Raw genomic sequence first — 20,862 nt, 5'->3', positions numbered from 1 at the left:
TAACTCTTAATACCACCTTGATATACTTGATATGGAAATATAAACATAAAAATATAACAGAATTTAAAAAGAAAGTGGACTGTAACAATATTAATATTAGAAGTAAAAATAAAATTGTAGTGCAGTCTACTCGGCTGCATAAAGTTAGTATCATTTTATAACAAATTACCAGATGAAATACTTGAGATGTCTCTCAAAAAGTTTATGTAAAACGTAAGCTTACAGAAAAATCCTTTTATAATATTAAGGATTACATATATGATAAAAAAGCTTGGGTATGAAGTGCTTCATAGCTCAACTAACTCGACTATGACGTGGTGATAACAAAAAAAAAAGACTACACACATGGCCATCTAGCCTCAAAGTTAGCGTAGCTTATGACTGATAAATATTTTATGAATTATACTAGAGATGGGCCGAATATAGGTCCAAAATATACCGAACCGAATTAGGTATTCGGCTGATTCTTAGTTTCCTCAAAAATGTATTTTTCTTTTCATTTTTGAACTAGTATTTGTTACGGGAGATATATATATATGTTCATTGATAATTTCATTGAATTCTATTTGACTAACATTGACATTGACTTAAAAGAAAAATAAATTAAATTAAAACTACAAACAGTTATGATAACTCTTAGTTTATATTATAATACACATAAATACTTGTAATAGGCAGATTAACACCCAGAGACTAACTAAGAAAGATTCATGTTCGTCTCACAAACATTTTCCAGTCTTGGGAATCGAACCCAGAGTGGACTCAGAGCGCAGGGTCTGTCCACTTCTGCTACTTCGCCAATCGGCCGTCTATATCAATGAGAAGGGTTTAACCCATAGTTGACGTGCAGACTGTTAAATTTCACACTCCTCTGTGAAAATTGTATTTTGAGGCTTTGATCGTGGCTAGTTACCACCCTAGCGAGAAAGACGTGAACGCTAAGCGATTTAGCGTAACTGCCATACCATTACCATCAGGTGAGATTGTAGTCATGAATTCGTAAAGACAAGTTTATACCACTACAAGTTGGCCCTTGACTGCAATCTAAGATGGTAACGGGCTAACCTGTAGGAAGCATGTCATATTCAAACCATAATCGGTTTCTACGCGACATCGTCGTACCAGAACGCTAATGCGGTTAGCGGCACGTCGGTAGAGTGTAAAGTGTTAAGCAAAGGAAGAAAATAAAACTATTAAATTCATTTCAACTAAGTTAACTTATATGTAATATTTACTCACATTTTTTAATCACTTATTTCATCGCGTACAATCCTCAAAATTGAAAGAGATACAAAAACAAATAAAAATTCACAATAAAAACACAAACGTAACACAGCACAGAATAAATCGTGACACACTTATTATGTAATAAAAAGTAAAAGTAAAACTGCGCGTGCGTCGATCGTGATTCGAATTTTAAAATTGCGCTCGGATTTATGTTTACGCGAAACGGAACGTGCGACGTTTCACCTGTCGCGCGGTGAACTGTGGAGCGCGAGCGCCGGTAGTGCTGCGACAGTGACATAATAAATTGTATCGATAATGAGTTTACCTCTGCGCATAATTAGCCCGTCAATGTTGTTGTTATGGCGTGGAGTTGGCGGAATTAAAGAATAATAACTATTTTTTTTTTAATACTCAATCCGATGGCAAATAGTGGCTTAGTTATTTATCTACTATTTACTGACTAATGTTACAACTTTAAAATATTTTTTAATAATTCAAGAATTCATGAAACCCTCTAATTTAGTTGTTCCTATTATTTTCCAATTCCTTAAACTTTTGACGTAACAAATATTTCTTTTTGTTTCTGTTTTGTTTCTTTTTGTTTTGCATTTGTATGCTGATGCACTTAGTTTCGTTATTTTGCGAACGATAAGTAGCTTATAAAGTATTGCTCCCACCTGTTGCCTTTATAAATTAAAATAACATAGTATGACAGTAACATTTCTTAGAACAAATATCGATAAAACTATACCATAATCCCCTTACTTATTAAGGTTAGGTGATACCTCCTTGATAAGTTATATAGTGGGCTCAAAGCACGGTTTAATTATCATATTTGATATGTATCGATATTTTTTCAGGACAATTATTATCGATAAAAACTACACAATCACTTCACTGGTGAAGGACCGCGGCAACCTGTTTGACCGGATGTGTAGGGTGGCTCAACGCGCGGGAAAATTATGGATTTTTACGCTCGGCTGCACTAACAGCGTTCTATTGCCTATACAAAGTGGCGATGAACTTTAATATGTTATTATAGTTGTTTACTCAAATTAATATAAATTATAGTATTTTTTTTGTAATCAACGTACGTTATGCCGTGTGGTGACGGCAGATCAACCTACAAGTACGAGATTTGCTCGCTCGAAATCGAGAATTCGTTTTCACATAAGAAACCATAATATACCGTCAAAGTAAAATGTACCTTATTTAACTACTATTACAGTCGCAAGTCCCGTATATTTTTTTTTCTAACCTTAAGTCCTAGTTGAAAAATTGTAGGCAAATTTGAGCTTTATCAACGTGTAAATGAAAAATGTACCCAACTGAAACCAAAACCTATTTTTTTTTTAGTAAACCTAAGCCAAATCACACACAGAAATCTGATACAGCCCATCACATGCAAAGTTAAAATCATGTGACTCCTGTAGCGTAGGTACTATGCACGTGTCAGTCTTTAATCTTGAATAGGGTTGTCATAAGTGAACACTTAGAATGTTTGTAATGTATGGAAAGATAAATATTCTTCTTTTGATTTAATATTTTTACAGGGTGATTCCTTATGAAATATAATTATTATTCCTTCAATATAATTTCTATTACATTTTGGATAAGATCCATTTTACTCTAATGTTCAAGTATATTATTACGCTATGCTTACTTTGCTTAAATGCATATCTATGCATTTATTTATCTTTTATGCATAGTTATGTACCTTTGTGGACGTTGGTTAGTCTACTATATGCATTCAAAACTACTACATTCTTATTATTAAACGTAAATAACGCCGGAATAACTATCCTGGTTTGCATGCGTTAACATTTGAAAGGTACTTACTGCGAGTGAAGTGTGCTAAAACACTGCGTAAGTATTCCGACATTGTGTCACGTTTATGAATGAGCATAAGCAATAAAAAAAGACAGACCACAGTACAGAACAGAACGCACCTCTTTTTTAAGTTATGTGCGTTTTTCACTTGCTTCAACGGTGAAGGAAAACATCTTGAGGAAACCTAAAATCCTTCAAAAACTTCAACATAATGTTCTCAAACGCGTGTGGACTCCACCAATCCGCAACGTACCAACGTGGCGGATTATGTCCTACACCCTTTTCACTGTGGGAGAAATTATAAGTTGCTCTACCTAATACAGATGAATTTATTATCATTATCAATCTATAACCGACACGAGTCTCCTCTTAGAAAGAGAAGGGTATAGGCCGTAGCCCACGCCGTAATCAAGTGCAGATTGGTAGACTTCACACTCCTTCGAGAACGTTATAGAGAACTCTCAGTCATGCAGGTTTTCTCACAATGTTCTTCGATAAAGCAAGCGATACATCGCTTCAATTAATTAATTAATAGATCCAATAATACTAAAACAGTAAACAACGCTCCTAAAAACCTTGACAGCAAATATTGCGACCCTATCGGAACCAAGCCAACATATTTGATGAGTGACTCGCTAATTCCAGACCTTAATCTAAAGTACAAGTTATTATAAGAAGCTCTATTGTTACGTTAGCAATTAATCCTACTTAGGTACCACTTAGGTCTTCGGAATGAAGACTTATGTTTACACTTAATGAAACCTAATATACACTACTCTTTGGTCGAGTGATTTGCATGTTCGACTAGTGCTCACGAGGTTTTGGAGTCGATTCATCAAGTCTTGGCTAATTATAACGATCTTGACGAAATTCATAGATAGACTAGCTGTTGCCCGCGACTTCGTCTGCGTTTGATTTTGTTTTTTGATGTGGCATTCAATTTAGATGTAGTTTTAAAAAAGTTTAAGGTATTCAGTATCGCTAGGCCTTAAATGAGGGGTTTTCTATCTCCAACCACATTCATCAGATCAACACAAAGATTGAGCAAAATTAAACACATATTACAACCTCTATAATACAAAAATAATTATTTAAATCGGTTATAATTTGTCGGAGTCATGGTGTAAAATCGTCAAACACTTTCATCCCCTCCCCCAAAGTAACCGAGCTTAATGTTGGGATAAAAAGTATCCTATATTACTTCTAATACTTCCAAGAATATGTGTACAAAGTTTCATGAGGATCGGTTAAGTAGTTTTTGCGTGAAGGTTAACAAACAAACTTACATTGACATTTATAATATTGGTAGGGATAGCTTGTATCCTAGTGCTCAACATTACATATAAATTAGCCTTTTGCCTGTGTATAGCTGGTCCACAGGAATCCCGGGTAAAACCCGGGTTTGACGGCCGACTGGCGCAGTGGGCAGCGACCCTGCTTTCTGAGTCCAAGGCCGTGGGTTCGATTCCCACAACTGGAAAATGTATGTGTGATGAGCATAAGTGTTTTTCAGTGTCTGGGTGTTTATATGTATTTTCTAAGTATTTATGTATATATAATTCATAAAAATATTCATCTTAGTACCCATAACACAAGCTACGCTTACTTTGGGGCTAGGTGGCAACGTGTGTATTGTCGTAGTATATTTATTTATTATTTATTAAAAGCCTTTTGTCAAACCTTTTACACCGGTTCCCTGTGGACCAGCTATACACAAGCATCGCTAAACGCCCTTCGAGTTGAGCCGAATTTTGGTTTCAGAATGCTGTTGGGCTTACCACGTTATTGTCGTGCATCTGAACTCAGTGGCGTGCATAGAGGGTATGCACAAGGTATGCAGGTGATATAAAATGAAGAAAATCTCCAGTACGAGTTATAAATACTAAAGGGTAGACTTTTTATAACTCTTACAATGCCTATCCTTAGGTTTTTTAAAACTCATACTGGAGATATTCTTCAATTTATATCATCTGCATCTGCACGCCACTGTCTGAACTGTACGCGCGGGCTCATACTGGTGACTTTTTTGCCATCAGAAGAAAACGAATAGCATCCTTGATGAAAAGAACGTGGATAAGCAGTAACGGCATTCTGAAGGCATTAATAAATAGATACAAATCTCCAATGTACAAGCTGTATATTAAACCCCATTTAGTGTAGGGCAGCCTGGAGACTGGGTTTAATACAGACACAATTGCGACAGAATTTCTAATTTGTAATTATTTTGTAAATTTAATAATTAATATCTCATCTCATTTTTTGATTTAGTTTTCGATTATAACTGTACTTTAATTATCCTGTTACATAATACTGTACATAGGTCAAACTTACCAAATTAAGAATTATTATAAAAAGAAAAAAAAAAAAACTGAATCTGACGCTGGCGAAATAGCGCGAAACAGCTAGTGTTTTTTTTTTGTATTGTTATAGTAGGCGTGGTGCCTCATTTTGGAAAACTGCCCTATGTTCGGAAGTATCTAATATCGTATTTTAGCAGAAGTATTGTAAATTGCTTTTTGATTATATATTTTTTTAAATATTTCCCGCGAAAACGCTCGTGACGTCATAGTAAAATTAGAGCTTTAGTAAGTCTATTATCAGTCTTGGTATCTGTCTATCTACGGTATTGATTAAAAAAAAACTAAGCACCTGATAGTTCAAAATCACAAAATACTTGATATAACTACGCAGAGATTTTCGAAGTTCAACCAGTTATAAAATATGTTTTTAAACTCGTGACGTTATAATTTTGAATTCGGCGTTTTACTGTCATGGCGGATTGCTAGATTTTGCAGTTTTATTTATTGAAAATAAATACCAATCTCACTTCGAATATAAATATACCTAAATACGATTTCATAGTTCATGAATCATAAGATAATATAATTAGATAAATAAAAGATTGTTTGTGGGAATTGATTATTTCTGAATTTTCTCTGGTCTGGACGAGGCTTTGGCCGTGGCTAGTTACCATCCTAGCGACAAAGACGTGCCGCTAAGTGATTTAGTGTTCCGGCGCGATGTCATGCTAAAACCGATTAGGGTATATTACTACCATATTTCCAAACAGGCTAGCCGGCTACCATCTTAGACTGCATCCATCATCAATAAACACCAAAAAAAAAAAATTGTACGGTCATCATGTCTATTGGCAGACCAAGCATAGATGGCCCTCCTTATCGTGAATGGAAAAAAAATCGCCTATAAACAGAGCAACCTAGTATTGCCCCGGACGAGCTCTGACACAAAAAGCTCTGTGACCACTAAAATTCAAACATATAAAAAAGTTATGATTTGAACACAGTTTTTTGGTAGTCGATTAAAAAAATTGCCGTTTTCATTAAGGTGCATGGCAAGATAAGGAATCTCGACACACCGCCCCAGGGTCCGCGGTACTCACTATTTCTATGCCAGTAGTCGCTAGATTGTGAGCGAGGACAAAGGAGGTGGCCCACTTTTGATCGCCGCACAAAATAGGCCGCAATAAGGCTTTTCAGCCAATGCTTAGGGTCTTTTATGTTGTCTTGTCTTTGATGCCAGGTATTTCACCTTTTTTTAGGTTGTTTCAGTTTATTTTTTATGCCGGGAAGCTTTTATTATTTTTGTTGTTATTTTATTCAACTTTTACAAACCCTTTTATTCAGTGCGGAATAGAGAAAGCACTGTGGTTATGTCAGATTCCTACCAACCAAAACCCCACGGTGTTCCAACCCATCGCCTGGTGGCTTGGCTAACCATGACGTAAAAGGGATGACGGGAGAACTACCAGGGTAAAAGTACAGCCCAATGTTCAAAATAAGATAGTAAATAAAGGTATAGATACCTTATATAAATATAACATACAATAAACACACAGAGAGACACACGCATGCACACACAACCACAGTCATACACACTCATCAAAACAATCATACACACGCACACACATTACACACATTAAAGAACAATTTTTTGTCATTATTCCTCCAACAGAATTTGTATGCTAAGCTGTTTATTTTTTTTTATGTTTTTGATTTTTTTGTTTTATTACTAAGTACTGTATTATTATTGTATTCAGCCTGGAAGGAAGTGATTTCCACGACACAGGGAATCCTAGTGTGGAAATCACAGACTTTATCTGTATAATTTGGATTACTTTTTATGTGTTTGTTTGAAATAAAAAAATAAATATATAGGTACTTTGTATGTAATCGTATATATCTTTGTATTATTTATAGTTGATGTAGTTTACGTTATGACATACACATAGTGACATTTTGCATTATCCCGTTTCAATAATCTTTTATTTGATATAGCGATACGACCGCCTTTGCGCATTTTTATTTTTGTTCTTTTATTATTTCCAATATTTATTATTTATATCTCTTAATATATACTCTAAAGATAAATTCTTTATTGCACACAATGTAATGCAATTTATCTATCTATCTACCTTTATTGTATGTAAAGTTATGATAAAATTGTGAGTATCTTGCGGTTCCAATGATCACTACTGTTACCCCGCTATAGAGGTTAAGAAAGGTTATAAATAAATATAAATATACTACGACAATACACACATCGCCATCTAGCCCCAAAGTAAGCGTAGCTTGTGTTATGGGTACTAAGATATCTGATGAATATTTTTTTATGAATATAATACACATAAATAATTATAATATATAGATAAACACCCAGACACTGAAAACCATTCATGTTCATCACACAAACATTTTCCAGTTGTGGGAATCGAACCCACGACTTTGGACTCAGAAAGCAGGGTCGCTGCCCACTGCGCCACTCGGCCGTCAAGTGCAAGACAAATAACGCCATGTTATTTCGTGTACCTACAGTCCATGCATTATAACTTATCCCCTGCATAGTAAAGGGGACTATATCAGACACGGGACAAGTGATATTCAATTAATGAATACACTGTTATTATTGACCACAGAGAAAGTTCACAAAAATAGTATAAATACATAGAGCGTTAAAGTAGGAAGTACAATTTGTTGGCCTTATTGCTTTATAGCAATTTTTTAAAAGAACTAGAAAAAGAACATTTCCTAATATTAATTATCTATAGAACAGTCACGTATAGAACCTTATGAACCTCCATGAAAGCCTACATCGCCATGGCAACAGCTTTATTGACAAAATGTGACGCAGTAATTTTGTAATAATTTACAAAACTGAAAAGTTGTAAAAGGATAAATATTCTAAAATGACCTTAACTTTAATATAAATTAAGTGCTGAAAGAATAAAATAACAATGAAGTTACTTAAGTTTCATTTGAGGTATCATCCCCCTGGAATCGTTTTGGAGTATTTACAAAAAGGCGTCGTGAAAAACAAGGACATTGACCTCTTGGATTTGAATTGCAAGTAAGATTGTAATATTAGTAATCACGCCTTAAACAATATTCTAAAAAAAGTCACAACTCCAAGTCAGACTGCAGGCTGAAAAGCAAAACAAGTTAGTTGTTTTTTAGTTACTTTCTTTCAGGAAGTTATGTACCTACTTTATTTAAGTAAATCACTTAAATAAGATGAAGCTGGTTTCATTCCATTACCAGACAAAACTTATTAAATAAATATCAAATTAGATTTCTTTCGCCAGGCTTTAATTTTAAACAAACTGTATTCTGATCAGCCGTAGCTGAATTGCACGTGAATGAGCTATACTACACTACAGCTTTACATTACAAACTTCCTCGTAATTATAATTTTACTACCTGCGCCATGGGGTCACTCGCGCTTTTTCACGTAATTGCAATACTTTTGACAATGTGAGATGGGGATAACAAAAAAAAACCGGCTTTATTGCGGGCTTCTTTTTAGACCAGAGCTAGTTTGGAACCCTCGTAGCATTAGTTTTTAAGTTGAGTATTTAGTTATCGCCATCAATTCACGTTTATGTTATATTTTTACATGTAATGTACGCATCAAAAGTGCCATATATGTGCCTGTTTGAATAAAGAAAGATTTGACTTTTACTTTAAATAAATAAAACACTTACCAACTTATACACCGCGGCCAAAAACGCAGAGCACATGACTTGATTTACAGAAATGATGAAAATTAAAAATAACCACAGCCCTGAAAGAGAAACCCGCCCGGTTCAGCTATCTTAAATAATATGCAGACATTTCGCTCTCCAATTATAATATGAAGGAATACATGAATGATAAAAAAGCTTTGGTATGAATTGCTCTTACATCATAGCTAAATATTAACTCGACTTTGAGATGGTGATAACAAAAAACCTGACTAAGTTTGTTGTGGGCTCTTCTTAGACCAGGGCGCGTTTGGAACCTAGTTTTAAGTTAACGAATGCAGTTATTCCCATCACCTAACATAAGTTAACATGTTAAATGTATGAACGCTTCATAAGTGCCTGTGATAAGGTCTACATTAATAAAACATTTTTGAATTGGAATTTAATTTGAATGAATGAATGAATGAATACACTTTTATTGTACACCACATTAAATTACAGAAAAAATTATAGAATAACTGGTTTACTCGATGGACAATTAGGCGGAGTTTTGAATATGTGAGACGTAAGGTTATTTTAGTTATTGAAAAACTTCTGTTTTCATAAGCAACCTAAAAAAGTTTACACCTGTCTGTTGTCCCTACTCGGTAAGGTTTAACATTATACAGTTCCGACATAAAGGAGATAGCGAATCGCCTCTACCAGAAGGAACTGCTCATCACGGAGGAGGTACGCGAGCAGTTGGAGCAGTGCCTGGAGACGTTGAAGAAGAGGACCGAGCACGAGGGTCCGACGGGCAAGCGGTTCTACATATACAAGACCTTGCAGACTCATGTTCTGCCTTTGACCAACGTGTGCTTCAATAAGATTGGGAACAAGTAACTGTTCATACTTATCCAAATAAACTTAACTAAACTTAACAACTTCAACTTCGGATTTATGACGACCTCCTTGGCGCAGAGGTGAGCGCTGTGGATTTAATTTAGAGGTCCCGGCTTCGATTCCCAGCGTGGGTAATTTGGGAATTTATAATTTCTAAATTTTCTCTTGTCTGGTCTGGTGGAAGACTGCCGCCGTCCCTAGTTACCACCCTGTTGACACAGACGTGCCGCTAAGCGAATTAGCGTTCCGAAACGATGTCGCGTGGAAACCGATTAGGGGTATAGGTTTAATGCTAAATTTAAAGATTTTAAAATAATGACAGTGTATACAGTGCAGTCAGTACTATTTGAAAATTTAATGTACGTTCATAAGAACATTTCTAAATTTAAGAAAAAATGTTACTGCAATAATTTAAACATTAGAAGTAAGAATAAACTTACAGTGCAATATACTAGGTTACATAAAATTCATAATTCGTTTAAAGAAAATTGCATACAATTCTACCATGAACTACCTATTGACATCTTGGAGATGTCTCTTAAAAAGTTCAAAGTTGGTATTAAACGTAAGCTTATAGGAAAGTCCTATTATAGTATAAAGGACTACGTAATCGATAAAAAAAGCTTGGGTGTAAATTATTGCTCTAACCAGGTTGCTCTTCTAATAATTTTAAATGACATTGTGAGATGGTGATAACATAAAAAAAAACACCCGGCTAAGTTTGTTGTGGGCTTCTTCTTAGACCAGGACGCGTTTGGAACCCTCGTAGCTTTAGTTTTAAGTTTACGAATGTGGTTATCGCCATCATCTCACTACCGTGTAATTCTTACGTACGCATCAAAAGTGCCACCTATGGGCCTACTTGAATAAAGACATTTTTGACTTTGACTTTGTCTTTGCTGCTGCCATGCCCCTAACAGGTTGGCTAACCTGTTAGGGACCTTTACCATCTTAGACTCTTAGACTGCATTATCACTTATCAGCAGGTGATATTCCAGGCAAGGGCTGACCTGTAATGGGGAAAAAAAAGCCCTGGATATTGTAAAAAGGCAAGTAATATATAAGGGACGTAGATCCAGGAATTTATGGACTTTTCTTCGTTTGGCATTAATTTACTTGAAATTAGGCACGATTTAGAATATGCGAAATTTAATTTTATTCGCGTTTGTCCCCCAGCTATGTGCCCCGCAACTTTACGACTAGTTGAGCTATTATTATTATTTATCAATTCTTTGTTGCACGAACAAAAACCAAATACAAATAGAAACGCAATAGATAAAATAAAAAATAAAATAAAATACTAGTTAAGGTGGTCTTATCGCTAAATCGATCTCTCCCAGACAATCTTTGAAGAAAGTAGTTGTTATGTTGGAATCTCTAGTTTTTACTACTCTCTCTCTACTCCTTCTCATATCTCTATACTCATGAAAACAATAATTAAAAAGCTTATTCATAATTGCAGATGTCTTTCTGGCAGCTACGATAGGACGTGTAAAATATGGGACGTCGAATCGGGCAAAGAGCTGAAAACTCTCGCAGGACATCAAAATGTGGTGTACTCTGTGGGCTTTAATTTTCCAGCTTGGTAAGAGTATACTTTCTATTGGATGGAAGCAGGCGTTACTATGCGGAAATCCATGATATAATATGAAAATTACGTTTAACTTGCTGTACTCCGCAAAAGCAGGAGAATCTGTATAGTGTAATTTATAATTTGTTCAATCCTTATACTCCACAACACACAAATCTTCGGCAATGTACCGTACGTTTTACTCCGAAACCAGAGCATCCTCAGGAGATGTTGACTTCAGAATTAATAATTGTTACGTATTTATATTTTACACCCCACAGATTCTCCTGCTTTTCGCGGAGTATAGCAAATTAAGCTTAATTTTCATAATATTCAAATTTCTGAAAGAAATTGTTCCCGAACAAACACCTCTTTAGTATTTCGTCTGTTACAAATATAAATGAAATAAAAAGTCTGAACAACAATCTGAAAAAAAATGTTTAAGTATGTCTGCTCATAGTAATTTTACCAACGGGATACAAATTCTACCGGCCAAAGAAGCCGGCAAGAAACTCAGAAGTAGTTCTTTTGCAATGTCAACATTTAACAATTTACAATCATTATTCTAAGTTGCAAGAGATAAAGTCGATGCGATGTACTTCCAGTCAACGAAATCAACTAATGTTATAGCGACCGCAAAGTAATGTTTCTTTAATACATTGTCTTATGTTATCGACTCATAGGTTGGTTAAAACAAATCTGAAGAGATTATAAAAACATAATAATATAATCAAACCGGCAAGTGACCAAGATATTTTCTTCTTACCCCTTTTCCTTTTTACTGTTTCTTTTAATCTTTCTAGAAGTTTCTTAGAATTCATCGTATTAAGACGGCCAACTGGCGCAGTGGGCAGCGACCCTGCTTTCTGAGTCCAACAACTGGAAAATGTTTTTTTAATGAACATGCATTAATTTTTAGTGGGTGGAAAAAAGTATATTATTCATAAAAATATTAATCAGTCATCTTAGTACCCATAACACAAGCTATGCTTACTTTGGGGCTAGATGGCGATGTGTGTATTGCCGTAGTATATTTATTTATTCAATATTGCTATTCATAGCACCAGAATTATAACGGGTTCATTTGACAAAACGGCCAAGATCTGGGATCCAGACACGGGCTCGTGCCTGGCTACTCTCTACGGCCATACGGGGGAGGTGGTAGCAGCACAATTCAATAGCAAGGGTGACTTCGCGGCGACTGGCTCCATGGACCATCTCGCTAAACTGTTCGACGCTGAGACTGGTGAGTAACAGATGAATGAATATTGAATGAAGGAAGGCGTTACTTTGCGGATTTCCACGGTATATTATGAAAATTAAGCTTCATTTGCTATACTTTGCGAGAAGCAGGAGAATCTGAATATGGTGTAATTTATAATTCCTTCAATCCTTATAATCAACACAAAACAAATCTTCGGCAATGTACCTTCTACGCACGTTTTGCTCCGAAACCGAAGCATCCTCAGCAGGGCTACACGGGCAGAATAATTGTTATATTAAATATTGTTAAGTGTCACTTAACAATTATTCATTGTAAAGTGTGTTGGTGTGGAGTATAAGGATTGAAGAAATTGTAAATGACACCATACTCTCTCCTGCTATTCGCGAAGTATAGAAAATTAAGCTTAATTTTCATGACTAATGCATAAATAATTAAATGAATAAACTTTTGTCCTACATAACATAAAAAAACCATAAAAGTGATGCTAAGTACCGCCTCCATAAAGAGGTTGAATTTGACAATAATCTAATCTTCAGAGCGAAAATATATGTTCCACTTGACCATATTTCTGTCTAAAATATGGTTTTCACTGTACACAATTAAGTATAATTTATTTGATAAAGTTATTTCTTTAAATGCACTTAGATATTACTACGTATTTAAAAATGTTTTAATTACTATAAGAATTCGAACCCTGCTAGAAATAAGCTAAAATTGCAAATTGCAACATTGACTGGAATAGACACACGGACATCTATTAACCTATTCTCTTCCGACTCTACCCGGTATACAGAAATACTAAATTCAATCTGCCATCGCAAAATAAAAATTTAATTAATTAATAATTTAGTTTTTAATTAATTAATTATGATTTGGGATTAAAGATTCAATATTGACTTTGGACGTTAATCAACAAAGCAATTAAAGAAATAATAATTACGAATCTATAAGAAACATTAATTTAACAATGAAATACGTGAAAAGTCTATTTACTTCTAAAGTACAAACTCTCATCAAACTTGTAATTTTGATTATTTCAAACTACTGAATTAACTTTTGCTATTATCTTTCATCAGGCACTGAGATACAAACGTACGCGGGACATACGGCTGAAGTTATCGCCTTGCAATTTGATCCAAACGAGGGTCAGAGACTCATCACAGGATCTTTTGATGGAACCATTTCGATGTGGGATACCAGGGTTAATAAGTATGCACAATTTAATATACAAGTAAAACTCGACAATTTGGAAAACCCAACAGATTCCTTTAAGTCAAAGTCAAAGTCATCATCATCATCATCACATATCATATATCTTTATTCAAATAGGCACATAGATGGCACTTTTGATGCGATATACAAAATGTGTACATAGCAGTGAGTAGTGATGGCGATAACTACAATCGTAAACTTAAAACTAAAGCTACGAGGGTTCCAATCGCGCCCTGGTCTTAGAAGAAGCCCACAACAAACTTAGCCGGGTGTTCTTTTTGTTATCACCATCTCACATTGTTATTAGAAAATATTTAAGAAGCAACCTGGTTGTAGCAATTTAAGGAACTCTGACTGCCGTGCAAATTTTTATCAAGTAGTTGAGTCGTCCACGGAATTTCCTGGTAGCAGACTTTTTATTTTGATTAATTAAAATTCTATTAATTAAAAAAAAATTGGACCTTCGACTGTTCCCTTAGTACAAGATTTGTGAGTTCGCACTCGAGGAGTCGCTTTCGTACATCCGAATCTATACCGTTAAAATAATATCAATTATTGAGAGTCGCAAATCTTGAACATCTGATATTTGTTTTTAAATTTATGCTATGTATTAACATTAGGTATAGGATTATTTTTACTCTGATGTTCAAGTATATCGATACTCGAAAACGACTTCTTTATTGCGAGCGAGAAAATTTTGTACTAACTCGGTAGGGTGGTAACTAGCTACGGCCAAAGCCTCCTACCAGACCAGAGCAGAGGAAATTCAGAAATTATAATTTCCAAATGGCCCCTGCCGAGAATCGAATCCGGGACCTCCTGCCTTAAATTAACAGCGCTCACCGTTGCGCCAGGGAGGTCGTAAAAACTTAAGAATTTTTGTCTAAGCGCTGCTGTTTTCAGCCGCGTATCGGTACTTCGTGGCCATGAAGGTGAGATCTCCAACGTGCAGTTCAACTGGGACAGCTCCTTGGTGGGCTCAGCGTCGCTGGACGGCAGCGCCAAGCTATGGGACGCTCGCAGCACCGCCTGCCTGGCTACCGTCGCGTCTCACACTGATGAGGTACGGAATGTCTTGATTTGCCCGCAGAGTCGACCGCGCTGTCGACGAGTATTATACATTTTTAATAGTAGTATAGCTTTTTGTAAAAGCTCATCCGGGGCAATACTACCACCATGTTTATTACTTATTTCTGCCGTTAAGCAGCATTATTGCAATTTACTGCGATGTGTATTGGTTTTTCTTTCCGCTGCAAGTTAGCCTTTGACTGCAATCTCACCTCGTGGTAAATGATGATGCAGTCTTAGATGGTATCGGGTTAACCTGTTAGGGGGTATGGTAGTAACCTAATCTGCTTCTACGAGACATCACACCGGAACATTAGTTATTAGTATGTATTTTATTTTAATATGCACAACCTGCAGTAGGTATGTTATCCTTTTGTTTTCCTTATTTTTAGGTTCCTGGAAGAGATCGCTCCGAAGCGATAAGGCCGCTTCCTTCTGTCTGTGTTTTTTTTTATTCTTCTTATTTTTATTTGTGTGCAAATAAAGAGTAGATATAAATAAATAAATAAATCGGTTAGCGGCACGGCCGGCACGTCTTTGTCTGTAAGGTCTGTGTTTTCTACTCACCATCACCTGATGGGTTATCCGATTAGTCCTTAATCATAATCCTTACTAATATTATATACTGAGACGGTGTTAGCCTTTGAGTTCGAATCCCAGCACGCACCTCTAACTTTTCTAAATGATACCTATGCGTTTTAACCAACTAAAATATTACTTACTTGATTCAACGCTGAAGGAAAATATCGTGAGAGAACCTACACGCTTGAGAGTTCTCCATCATGTTCTCTACGGCGTGTGAAGTTTACCAATCCGCAGTAGGCCAGCGTGGTGGACTACGGATTTAGCTCCTTCTCATTGAGCCGCAGGGTGATTACGTATCTCGCGACAGCAATGCGACAGGCGTAAATCTTGCAATCACTGCTGTCAAACGTCACTTTTCCATACAATAAATAAACAAAAGTGACGCAAGCAGTGATTGCAAGATTAACGCCTGTCGCATTGCTGTCGCGAGATACGTAATCACCCTGCCGGCCTTTATTGGGCCGGTAATGTTACGTAGAGCAAGTTATAACTTCTTCCACAATGAGAAGGGTTTAGGTCGTATTCCACCACGCTGGTCCGTTGTTTGTGGACTCAACACGCCTTTGAGAACATTATGCATAACTTGCAGTGCAAAATACTAGACTCCATAAAATAAGTAATTCATTTGAAGGAAATTGTATACAATTTTACAATAAATTACCAGTTGATATATTGGAGATGTCTCTGAAAGAGTTCAAAGTTTGTATTAAACGTAAGCTTATAGAAAAGTCATATTATAGTATTAAAGACTACGTCAACGTTGCTCTAACCAGTTTGCTTCTTTAATTAGTTTTTAAAGGACAATGTGAGAAGGTAATAACAAAAAAAAAATAACAACCGGCTAAGTTTGTTGTGGGCTTCTTCTTAGACCAGGGCGCGTTTGGAACCCTCGTAGCTTTAGTTTTAAGTAGACGAATTTATTTATCGCCATCAACTCACTCCTATGTCATATTTTACATGTAATGTACGCATCAAAAGTGCCATCTATGTGCCTATTTGAATAAAGAAATATTTGACTATGGAGAACTATCAGGCATGCCGGTTTCCCCGCGGTGTTTTCCTTCACCGTTTAAAGCAAGTGATATTTAAATACATACTCGTAGCTCCGAAAAGTTATTGGTGCGTGCCGGGGCTCGAACTCGGTCTCCCCGAAAGGAAAACCGAAGCCTTACCCACGAGTCTATCACCGCTTCATCAGAGATACCTATATAAGATTATATTCTTTTGCTTCCACAGGTGCTGGACATCTGCTTCGACTGGGCCGGCCAGCGCGTGGCGACGTCGTCCAGCGATAATTCCGCGCGCGTGTACGACGTTCGCGCTGACTTCAGGGAGCTGGCTGTCATGAAGGGGCATAGAGAGGAGGTGTCCAAGGTCTGATTAGAAACTGCGAGACTGGTATATTTTAGTTACTTTCACAGCATTATGTCATATGGAATTTTACTTTGGGGTAATGCTGCTGATATTAGCACTATTTTCGTGCTGCAGAAGAGGGCTGTTCGTTCTATCTACAAAATGGGTCCGAGAGAGTCATTGAGAGATAAATTTAAAGATTTTAAAATAATGACAGTGTATAGTCAGTACATATTTGAAAATTTATAAAAACATTTCTAAATTTAAGAAAAAATGTGACTGCAATAATTTAAACATTAGAAGTAAGAATAAACTTACAGTGCAATATACTAGGTTACATAAAATTCATAATTCGTTTAAAGGAAATTGCATACAATTCTACAATAAACTACCAATTGTCATCTTGGAGATGTCTCTTAAAAAGTTCAAAGTTTGTATTAAACGTAAGCTTATAGAAAAGTCCTATTATAGTATAAAGGACTACGTAAACGATAAAAAAGCTTGGGTGTAAATTATTGCTCTAACCAGGTTGCTCTTCTAATAATTTAAAATGACATTGTGAGATGGTGATAACAAAAAAAAAAAAAAAAAAACACCCGGCTAAGTTTGTTGTGGGCTTCTTCTTAGACCAGGACGCGTTTGGAACCCTCGTAGCTTTAGTTTTAAGTTTACGAATGTGGTTATCGCCATCATCTCACTACCGTGTGGTTCTTATGTACGCATCAAAAGTGCCACCTATGGGCCTACTTGAATAAAGATATTTTTGACTTTGACTTTGACTTTGACTTTGATTACTTTATTGCTGCTATGACCTCATATGTACTTACAGCCAGACGTAGAACGCTACGCCAAGCCGCCGTTTCCCCTATTATCTCCGAAGTTTGCAAAGCCAAGTTAAATCTTACCAATTGTTCATTGTAAAGACAACATTTCCTGAGTATAAATAAATAAATAATAAAAAAAAATATATACTACGACAATACACACATCGCTATCTAGCCCCAAAGTAAGCGTAGCTTGTGTTATGGGTACTAAGATGACCGATGAATATTTTTATGACTAATATACATAAATACTTAGAATATACATATAAACACCCAGACACTGAAAAACATTTAAGTTCATCACACAACATTTCCAGTTGTGGGAATCGAACCCACGGCCTTGGACTCAGAAAGCAGGGTCGCTGCCCACTGCGCCAGTCGGCCGTTATGGATTACGAATGTAGTTATCGCCCTCACTACTCACTACTATTTACAAATATGAAGGTAATTAATGCATCAAAATTGCCATCTGTGTGCCTGATTGAATAAAGAAATATTTACCTTTGACTATATTTGTAAATGTAGCTAAGCATTCTTATATCTAAATATATAAAAATTAACACCTATAATCTATATATATATAAATTAACACCTATAATCTATTTTTATAAAAAATAATTGCTGTTCGTGAGTCTCACTAAAACTCGAGAACGTCTGGACCGATTTGGCTCATTCAGGTCTTGAAATATTCGTGGAGTTCTAGGAAAGGTTTAAACGGTGAAAAAATAGTAATATTACTATTTTTTCACGTACAAAAATTATTCTGTACGTGTGTTTGTAGCCTATCTCTTCCCAAGCTGTTAGAGATATTTTTATGAAATTTTGTTTGTGTGTTCCAATGTGTTACATGTTGGTTTAAAAACACAAATGGCGTTAAAAAAAAGAACGACTACATCTGCCGGATCCACTAGTATTGAATGTTTTTCTCGTTCTTTCTGATTGATTATTTACTATGTTCTGCGCCAGGTGTGCTTCAGCCCGGCGGGCGGCTGCCTGCTCACGGCTTCGGCGGACCGCAGCGCGCGGGTGTGGAACACCACCACCGGCAACTGCGTACAGGTACGACCCCTCCCGCACCACTTTACACCATCGAACCATCGCAGATAGTCAGACCCACTGTTGTTAAACTTTAAAATTATGTTGGAAGAGAGCAATCTGCTGAGTTTCTTGCCGGCTCTTCTCAGTGGAATCTGCCTTCCGAACCGGTGGTAGAGTAATTACAAACAGACTGACTTGACGTTTCAAAAGTGCTTAATAATTAGGCCTACTTGAAATAAATGTTTTTTTTTAATTTCGACGTGGCAACGCACAATAGGCAGGACTTTTTAGAATGACAATTTATTGTAAGGTATTTTTTTTATTTAATAAGGTAGTATTTGTATCATACATAGTACGTACACATATACTATACAACGTGTAACGGAATTCTGTTGAAATACTGTTGAAGGGTGAATAAGTATATTTTCCTATAAAAATATTTAATCAAATGAAACACATTTATTATGAAAATTAAGCTTCATTTGCTGTAGTCCCCGAAAAGCGGGAGAATCTGTATGGTGTAATTTATAATTTCTTCAATCCTTATACTCCACACCAAACAGATCTTCGGCAACGTACCCTCCTGTTGTGTGAAGATCTGTTTGGCAAATTAAGCTTAATTTGCATAATATATCATGGATTTCCGCAAAGTAACGCGTGCTTCTATCCAATATTTGAAACACATTTATTTTTCCATACAAACTCATTCAAAATATTCTAAGTGTTCTTTGATTAGGCGTTACTTACTTAGACATTTCATTGTCCATCGTTAGTGAAAACGGGCATAAAACTTTGTGCAATTTTAAAGTCGGTTCTGTAATCACGTCTCATGATTTGTCATAAGGTGCTGTCGGGCCACCAGGGCGAGATCTTCTCGTGCGCGTACTCGTACGCCGGTGACGCTATCGTCACAGCGTCCAAAGACAACACCTGCAGGATCTGGAGGTGACTTGACTGGTGGCTCAGCTGAACATGACCACTGCGTACAGACAGACAGTTATATTACATAAAAACGGAATGTTACAAAAGTCAAATGTCATAGAATATGTCAGAGCCTGTACACACGACGCCTTCAAACGCAATGACGACGCGCGTTTTTGGCTAGATGAATCAATGAAAAGATACGTTTTTAGCTAACGCCACCGAGAAATATTATAACAAAGATATTTAAATAAATAACTTTCATATATAAAAAGTTGCGTAGAAATGGTAAAAGTTCGATTTGACCCCTCATCGGTAGCAGGGTGCTACCGATGAGGATAGATCGAACTAATTATTTCCAGCATACGTAATAATTGAAACTTATTATTCCGGGGGACTGCCCCCTGAGCGGGGAGAAAGATAGGACTAATCCGTAAAAACTATCCTTGTTTCTCTCTTACCGAAGGCACTTTATTTATTTATTGCTACTCGGTAGGTGCAACAAAGACTACAAAATAAAATTGTCATTAACTTGAGCAATATTAAGCGCGAGTATCTTACGAGAAGTAAAACGCGCGTCGTGTCACAGAAAAAAAAGGTCGTCGTGTGCACGGGCTCTTTTCAATTACGAACTTATAGTATTTTACACAATATAATAATAACAATAATTTAAGATTTTTTATCAACGATTATACCTAAAATGTAGCTTATATATTTCTCTGTGTAATTTTTATACAATATGTAAGTAACTTATAAATAAAACTGGAAAAATATTCGCTCAAGAAGTTAAATAAAATTAATATCCAGAAAAAGGCATTTTAATCATCCTGTTCTTTGTTATTCTTAGTAAAATTCAGACATGTGCTGACTCTACGAACGTAGAAAACTCAAAAAAAAATTGTCGTCCTATTCATAGACATGCTAATGCGCATGTCACATTACTTTAGTGACTTCGTGATCCAAGAATAGTGAAAATATAGACTTAGAAATTACTGCGGTATGGACAACGTCATTGTACGCAAATAATAGCACCAATTTATAAAACCGGAATATTACTTCTTAGGCTTTAGAGGTACTTTATTTACCGTCTTTGAGATTTATCCGAAACCGAAACGCTTTTAGCAGGCGTTACTTTGCGGAATTTCATGAT

General features: G+C 36.1%; 2 protein-coding genes across 2 annotated transcripts in view; one reads left to right on the top strand and one right to left on the bottom strand.

Annotated features, from left to right (window-relative positions):
* Nucleotides 1-1,304, bottom strand: part of LOC120635034 (solute carrier organic anion transporter family member 4A1) — an 88,955-nt gene extending 87,651 nt beyond the window's left edge. Inside the window, exon 1 of the mRNA XM_039905943.1 lies at nucleotides 1,240-1,304. The gene's annotated coding sequence lies outside the window, so the exon portion shown is untranslated. The remainder of the gene's footprint in view (nucleotides 1-1,239) is intronic.
* A 6,961-nt stretch (nucleotides 1,305-8,265) lies between these two features.
* LOC120632339 (dynein assembly factor with WDR repeat domains 1) lies at nucleotides 8,266-20,411 on the top strand. The gene is made up of 9 exons (XM_039902196.1): nucleotides 8,266-8,421; nucleotides 9,703-9,912; nucleotides 11,379-11,501; nucleotides 12,548-12,732; nucleotides 13,788-13,920; nucleotides 14,827-14,986; nucleotides 16,813-16,950; nucleotides 18,720-18,812; nucleotides 19,636-20,411. Exons 1-9 carry the CDS (start codon nucleotides 8,309-8,311, stop codon nucleotides 19,738-19,740), a joined length of 1,260 nt encoding a protein of 419 aa, XP_039758130.1. The 5' UTR covers nucleotides 8,266-8,308; the 3' UTR covers nucleotides 19,741-20,411.
* The last annotated feature ends 451 nt before the right edge of the window (nucleotides 20,412-20,862 follow it).

The sequence above is a fragment of the Pararge aegeria genome, chromosome 2, assembly GCF_905163445.1.
Source record: "Pararge aegeria chromosome 2, ilParAegt1.1, whole genome shotgun sequence".
Taxonomy (NCBI): Eukaryota; Metazoa; Arthropoda; class Insecta; order Lepidoptera; family Nymphalidae; genus Pararge; species Pararge aegeria.
Note: the sequence above shows the minus strand (reverse complement) of the source record. Positions and strands in the feature narration are given on the sequence as shown.

Excerpts from the sequence above, each read along its gene's own strand:
- LOC120632339 (XM_039902196.1), top strand. The coding sequence starts at position 8,309 with ATGAAGTTACTTAAGTTTCATTTGAGGTATCATCCCCCTGGAATCGTT. Across the intron at positions 9,913-11,378 it reads TTCAATAAGATTGGGAACAA|ATGTCTTTCTGGCAGCTACG; the intron begins GTAACTGTTCAT and ends TCATAATTGCAG. Across the intron at positions 16,951-18,719 it reads ATAGAGAGGAGGTGTCCAAG|GTGTGCTTCAGCCCGGCGGG; the intron begins GTCTGATTAGAA and ends GTTCTGCGCCAG.